Source organism: Belonocnema kinseyi, chromosome 9 (genome assembly GCF_010883055.1).
Source record: "Belonocnema kinseyi isolate 2016_QV_RU_SX_M_011 chromosome 9, B_treatae_v1, whole genome shotgun sequence".
Classification (NCBI taxonomy): domain Eukaryota; kingdom Metazoa; phylum Arthropoda; class Insecta; order Hymenoptera; family Cynipidae; genus Belonocnema; species Belonocnema kinseyi.
Genome location: NC_046665.1, coordinates 115,485,248 through 115,492,494, shown reverse-complemented (window position 1 = coordinate 115,492,494; position 7,247 = coordinate 115,485,248). Strand labels below are relative to the sequence as shown.

General features: G+C 24.0%; 1 protein-coding gene across 1 annotated transcript in view; it reads left to right on the top strand.

Annotated features, from left to right (window-relative positions):
* The window catches only part of LOC117180288 (protein phosphatase PHLPP-like protein), a 103,607-nt gene that overhangs the window by 79,562 nt on the left and 16,798 nt on the right, over positions 1-7,247 (top strand). The window contains exons 10-11 of the mRNA XM_033372702.1: positions 2,291-2,453; positions 6,730-7,013. Coding sequence (XP_033228593.1) covers positions 2,291-2,453; positions 6,730-7,013 — 447 coding nt within the window. The remainder of the gene's footprint in view (positions 1-2,290; positions 2,454-6,729; positions 7,014-7,247) is intronic.

Sequence of the window (7,247 nt, the reverse complement as noted above, 5' to 3'; positions counted from 1 at the left end):
TATTTTTATTTATTATTATTAATAATAATAATAAATTTATTATCAGTTAGACCGTCCAAGCGATACTTCATTTGTTTAAAAACATTCTATTTCTTAAAAATTTATATTTTTCTAGTCTCGTTTAACTAATTTCATATAGTTAAGTTTTTTAGGGTATTTAGTTTTCCAAAGACATAATTTCACATAAAAACCAAAGAAGTCCAATTTTCAACTAATAGTTGAATTTCGAAATAAAATAGATTAATTTTCAACTAAAAATCAAATAGCTAAATTGTCAGTTAAAAATGTTTATTTCAATAAAAAAAAAAAACTTTTAAAATTACGTATGAAACAGTTACATTTGTAACCATAAGATCAAATTTCGACGAAAAGAGATCAATTTTCAACTGAAAAATATAAATTTCCTAACAAAATTGGAATAAATAAATTTTCAGTTAAAAAAAGTTAAATTTACACAAAAAAAAGGATTCTTAAAAAAAAGTAATGAAAAACGTAATTTTTAACAAATTAGTTCAAATTTAAACCAAGTAGTTGAATTTTCAGTCAAATAGGATAGATTATCAACAAAGAATGTAAAAGTTGATATTTAACCAGAAATATTTTAAAAGTAATAAAAATAGTAATAAAATTACTACTAAAATAATGAACCAAAAAAATTAATTTTTGATAATGTTGTTCCAATTTAAACCAAGTAGTTGAATTTCAACTGTCAAATATTAATTTTCAACTAAAAAAGATAAATTTTCAAAAAAAATTGAAAAGTATATTTTCTAACAACAAAAAAACTCATTTTCAATTCAAAATAAGTTTATATTTCTACAAAAAGGAATTTATTTCAATTCAAAAACAATTGAGTTTAACTGAAAAAGTCGAATTTACGACCAACAAATATTTTTCAGTCTAGAAGGAAACATGTTCGAAGGGCATTTTACCCCATAGTTTAATTTTCTACCAAAAAAGTATAATTTTGAACTAAAAATTATAACTTTCTAGTTAAGAATTTTTCCTTTTTATCAAAATAATTTAATTTTCTTATAAATAATTAAATGTTCAACTAAAATGATAGCAAAAAAATTAATTTTCAACCAATTTGATCAACTTTAAACCAAGTAGTTGAACTTTAACAAAAAGAATCATTTTTAACCAAAAAAAAGATAATTATCAACAAAGAATTTAATTTAAAAAAATCTATTTTTAACGGAAGCAGTTAAGAATTTAATTAATTAGTTGAATTTTCAATTTAAAGAAATGAATAAATTTTGAAGCAAAAATGGAAAAGAAAAATTGTCAATCAAAAAACTCATTTTAAACCAAAAATTTAATAGTTTATATTCATAAAAAAAATAATTTAAAATAAAGAACAGTTGAATTCGACCAAAAAAGACGAATTTTCAACCAAATAATTGAATTTTCAACCAAAAAAGATTAATTTTCAAGCAAACACTGGCATTTCTATACAAAAAATTTAAATTTCTACCAAGAGATGACCTTTTGACCAAAAAAAACGTTTTCAGTCAAAAAAATTAAATTTCAAGCAAACTGTTGTTTTTGTTACAAAAAAAAGAAGTTTCTACCAAGACATGAATTTTTAATCGAGAAAATGACATTTTACTCAAAAAGATGAGCTTTTGACAAAAAATTACATTGTTAACTAATAAACATTTTTTAGTTAAGAAAGAAAGAAAATGCAAACACATTGTTTCATTTTCAAGAAAAAAGTTAAGTTTTAATCAAAAAGGTGAAATTTCAACGCAAAAAGATAAATTAAAAAAAAGTTTGAATTTTTAATAAAAAAGCATGACTTTAACCAAATTGTTTTACATTAATTAAAACAAATGCATTTTCATTAAAAAAAATTTAACCAACAAAGATGAATTTTCAACCAAAAATATAATAGTAGAATATTTAACAAAAAATAATTAATTCAACAAAAAATCCTGCGATAAAAAAATAAAAATTTCGATGTTTAGGTTAAACAGTATAAATTTTAAGAAATATTGATTTTTATGTTTAATACTTTTAAAATATCAGGTTTGAAAACTGAAAATACCTATTTTTTTTAAACGTTGGAAACAATAGAAATATCAACGGTGCGATCTGAGTGACCGCACATCCATACTTCCATGATCCACGCTAACGTGGCCGTGCGGTCTCGGTGACCGCACGGCCATGGCCCCAAAAAACACATCATACCAGTTTTATCTAAAAATTATGTTTTTTTTAGCATTCGATTCTATTATATTTAATTATATTCAATATTCTGATAAATGCAAGTTCATTGAATTTCCAGTTGCATCGCTTCGTGGACGGAACTTGAGGAATTAGTTTTATCAGGAAACCGTTTGCAATACCTTCCAGATAATGTCGCAAACTTGCAGCATTTACGAGTTCTCAGAGTGCATTCCAATCGACTTTTGACCTGCCCCACGTTCAACACGACTGCGTCTTTAAAGGTATAAATAAATATATAAATTGTTAAACTTTTAACTGAAAATATTAATTTTGCAAGAAAAAGATGAATCTTCTATCAAATATATGGATTTTTAAACAAATTGTTGAATTTCCCAACTGAAAAATATCGATTTTTAACCAATTATGGAACAGTTAAATTTTCAGTGAAAGCAATTGATTGTCAACAAAAAAGAAAACTAATTTACAACAAAGTAGTAAACTTAAAAAAAATTAATTTTGAACCAAAGTTAGTTCAATTTTCTGCAAATGGATGAATGTTAATTTATAGCTAAGTTTTAAGATAAAAAATTGATTTTTTAACAAAATAACTAATTTTCCACAATCTATTTAATTTTTCAAATAAATAATTAAATTTTTAACGAAATAGTGCCATTCTCTCCAAAACTGTTGAATTTTTAGCAAAAAGTTAATTTTTAACCAAATTGTTTAGTTTCCTACTAAATTGCTGAATTTTTAAGCCTAAAAGATGAATTTTCAATAAATTACATGAATTTTCAACTATTGAAGATCAATAATTTCAAATTAAAAATATAATAGTTAATCTTTCACTTAAAAAGTCAATTTTCAAGCATACAAGAATATCCAACGAAATCGTTCAATTTTCAATGAAAGACATGAATCTTAAAAAAAAAATCATTAATTAATTATCTGAATTACTTAATTTTTAATTAATTTAATTTATTAATTATTAATTGAAATTAAAATTAAAAAATAAAATCTAATTTTTAACAAACAAATAATAAGAATTGTTAACAAAATAGTTGAATTTTCAACCGAAGAGATAAAGTTCAACTTTTGACCAAGCAGATTAATTTTCAACAAAAAAATGAAGTCCTAAAATTTCTTTGAATTTTCAAAGAAAAAAGATTTTCCGCTAGAGAACAAAATTTCAATCAAATTGCTTAATTTTGAACTCGAAAACATGTATTTTATCAAAAAAACCTCATTTTTAAACAGAGAGAGGGGAATTTTGTAACAAATTGCTACTCAATTTAAATTTAAAAAATTTCTTTTGAATAAAATAGTTCAATTTTCAAACCAAAGAAAAAAAAACTGTAATAGTTGAATTTTCAACCAAAAATATTTTAATTTCAAATTAAACAGTTGAATTTTCAACAAAAAAAGATTCTGATTAGTCAGTTTCTCAACAAAATCTTTCAATTCTCAAAGAGAACAGATTAATGTTCAACAAATGATCTGAATTTTCCAAGGAGAAAGATTTTCCACTGGAGAAAAAATTTCAAATTTTTGAATTTTCAACTCGAAAACATGAATTTTTAACAACAAAAAAACTCATTTTAAACGGAATGTGGAATTTTGTAACAAATTTCTAAGAAATTAAATTTTTAACAAAATAGTTAAGTTTTCAAACCAAAAGTTGAATCTTTAACTAAGGGAATAAATCTTTACCAATAAAAAATAAAAATAAATGTTAAAAAACGAATTTTTAACAAAGTAGAGCAAATTTTGACCAAGCAAGAGAATTTTGAACCAAAAAAGTTGAATTAAAAAAAAACTGTAATTGTTGAGTTATCAACTAAAAAGATTTTAATTTCAAATAAAAAAAGTTGAATTCGTCGAAAAAAGACAAATTTCCAACATAATCTTTGAATTCTAAAATAGAGCAGATTAATTTTCAATTAAACATTTGAATTTTAATGTAAAGAATATTTTTTACTCAAGAAAAAAATGTTAAGGAAATTGTTGAATTTTGAACTAAATGTTATTTAAATCTTCAAAAAGGAAGCAGATTATTTCTTAACCAATAATTTGGATTTTTAACCAAAAAAGACTTTAATTTAAAATAAAAAATGTTGAATACAAATAAAAAAGAACAATTTACAACAACATTTTTTAATTCTCGACGAAAATAAATTAATCTTCAACAAAAAATTTGAATTTTCAACGAAGAAAGATTTTTCACTGAAGAATAAAATTTCAGTCAAATTGTTGAATTTTCATCACGAAAATTTAAAAAAAAATCATTTTTAACTATTTAAGTTTAGTTTTAAATAGAGAGTGGAATTTTCTATTTATTTTTTATTAAATGGAGTTTTTAAAAAATAAAAAGAATTTTTAATAATTAGTGAAATTTTCAAACCAAAGTTTGAAGAAAATTTTTGAATTTTAAAATAAACCCGATTCATTTTCAATAAAACACTGAAATTTAGAACTAAGAAAGATTTTTCACTAAATAAAGGAAAAAATTTCAATCACATTTTTGAAAATTTTGAACCAAATGTATTTTAAATCCATAACCAAAGCAGATTGATTTTCAACCTAATAATTGAATTTTCAATAAAAAAAGATGTAAACATTTTTAATGGAAAAAAACGTTGAATTCAATTTTTAAAAAATTCTAGACAAAATTTTTAAACCTTTAAAGAAAAAAGGTTAATTTTCAAAAAAATATTTGAGTTTTAAACGAAGAAAGATTTACTATTAAAGAAAGAGATTTTAATGAAATTGTTGAATTTCCAATTCAAAAATATAAATTTTGAACAAAGAAGTTGATCTTAAAGCAAAAAGTTAAAAACAGTCGAAAATTCAAAATTTTAAATACTAAAAAAATGTTTTATTGTTACAAAGATTATTTTGAATTTTCCATATGTAAAGGTTTTCCTAATAAACAATAATAAAAAATTATTAATAAAAAAATTGTCCAAAAATAGTTCAATTTTCTGCAAATTGATGAATGTTAATGTATAGCTAAGATTTAAGATGCAAAATCAATTTTTTTTAATAGCTAATTTCCCTCAATATGGTTAAGTTTTCAAATAAATAATTTAATTTTTCACCAAATAGTGCAATTTTCTGCAAACTAGGTGAGTTTTCAGCAAAAAATTAATTTTTGACCAACTAGTTTAATTTCCTACTAAATTGCTGAATTTTCAAGCCAAAAAGATGAATTTTCAATATATTACATGAATTTTTATCAGGAAGATCAATAATTAGCAATTATAAATATAATAGTTGAACTTTCACCTAAAAAGTTAATTTTGAAGCAAACAAGAATTTTCAACAGTCGAATATTTCAATTTTTTTAAATAAAAAATTATCAATTTTAAATTAAAAAAAAATATTAATAATATTTTTATTGGAATTTTTAACCGAATTTTAACGAATTTTTAATAAATAGTGCAAACTATTACATTATTATTTATTTATTAAAAAAAAATTCTAAATAAGACATCAAAAATTTTGAAAATGTTTCTTTATTAAACATTATAAAATAAATTTTCTCCATGAAAGCAAATAAATAAGATGTTTCTTATATCCCACTAGGCTAAACAAAAAATACATATTTTCTAAAGTTTTTCATCTGAAATAATAAGTAGCAATTTTTCAGCACAAACAAATTTTTGAAAAAAAAGACTAAGAAATTTAAATAAGATTAAAATCAAATTAAAAATCCTATTTAACGTTAATATAATTTAACCACCATAAAATGTTCCAATTGAAATTTGAAAAGAGAAAAAAATACCTCAAAAATAAAAGAATAAATTGTATTTTTTCGGAAAAAAATTAAAAAGAGGCAAGAAAAATGATCTTTTTTATTTTTTTCAAAAGAGAACATTATTTCTTTTCTTTCTTAGAAAAATAATTGTTATCTTTTTCAAATTTCAATGAGAACATTTTATGGTGTTTGTCCAAATTTGGTCTTTAGATTCTTGATTTTATTTTTAGGAATACTGCACATTAATAATAATAAAATACAAAATATTCGAGCATCTTCTCATTTTTCTTTCCTCCTCAGTGGGCACAAAGTTTGGGGACGTCTTTACGAGATCGTTACGACATCTTTACGACAACTTTACGACACCCTATGTTATTGTCGTTAAGATGTCTTTACGATTTCGTACCTAAGGCGTATGATCTGACGATGTCTTTACGATAGCGCAAAGAAACCGAAACGACATGGACATAGGATGCCGTAAAGTTGTCGTGAAGATGTCGTAACGATGTCGTAAAGATGTCGCTAAATTTTGTGCCCACTGGGTCATTTTAATTGTTGAAAAAAAAGATTGTCTTTTTTTAGGGAATTTTTTTATCCTTTTAAATTTCAATAGGAACATTTTATAGTGGTTTTCCAAATGTTGTCGTTGGATTCTTGGTTTTATTTTCAGGAATTCTGCAAATTTAACCATTTACGATTATCAAAAAATTTTTTATTTTCAATTTAATAAAAAAAAAAACAATATCTAAACAACTACAGAATCTTTATCTTCTAAAAATTAGTTTAATTTTGTTTAATAGGTGTTAGATTTGGCCCATAATCAACTAGACAGGGTGAATCTGGCAACCTTAGTTCCACCCCAATTGCAATTTCTCGACATTTCTTGCAACACCCGCCTCCATGTGGATCCACGTCAATTCCAGGTTTACAGATCCCAGAGGCCAGTTTCTCTTGTTGATGTTTCCGGTCAAAACAGGCCATCTTTGCCATCACATCCTCAACAACAGGAATCTGTTGCAGTGGAAAAAGGACTGGAACCACCTTGGAGATTAGGATTTTCCGAAACAGTTGGCACAAGAGAAAAGTAAGTTCCTCAAAAAACAATCCACTGAAAAAACTTTTCAGAGAACGTACTTAAATTACGCAACGGATTAGTCCTCATCCAACTCGCAATTATACCTGTCAAGTATACCCCCACCACTGCTACCCCTCACTTGCCTTTACCCAGCATGGAGTATATCTCGCGTCCACGGTGTGCCCACTCCCATAGAAAAGTGGTGAACGGATTATAGTTCTTGCTACGTCCCCTAGGTGGCGC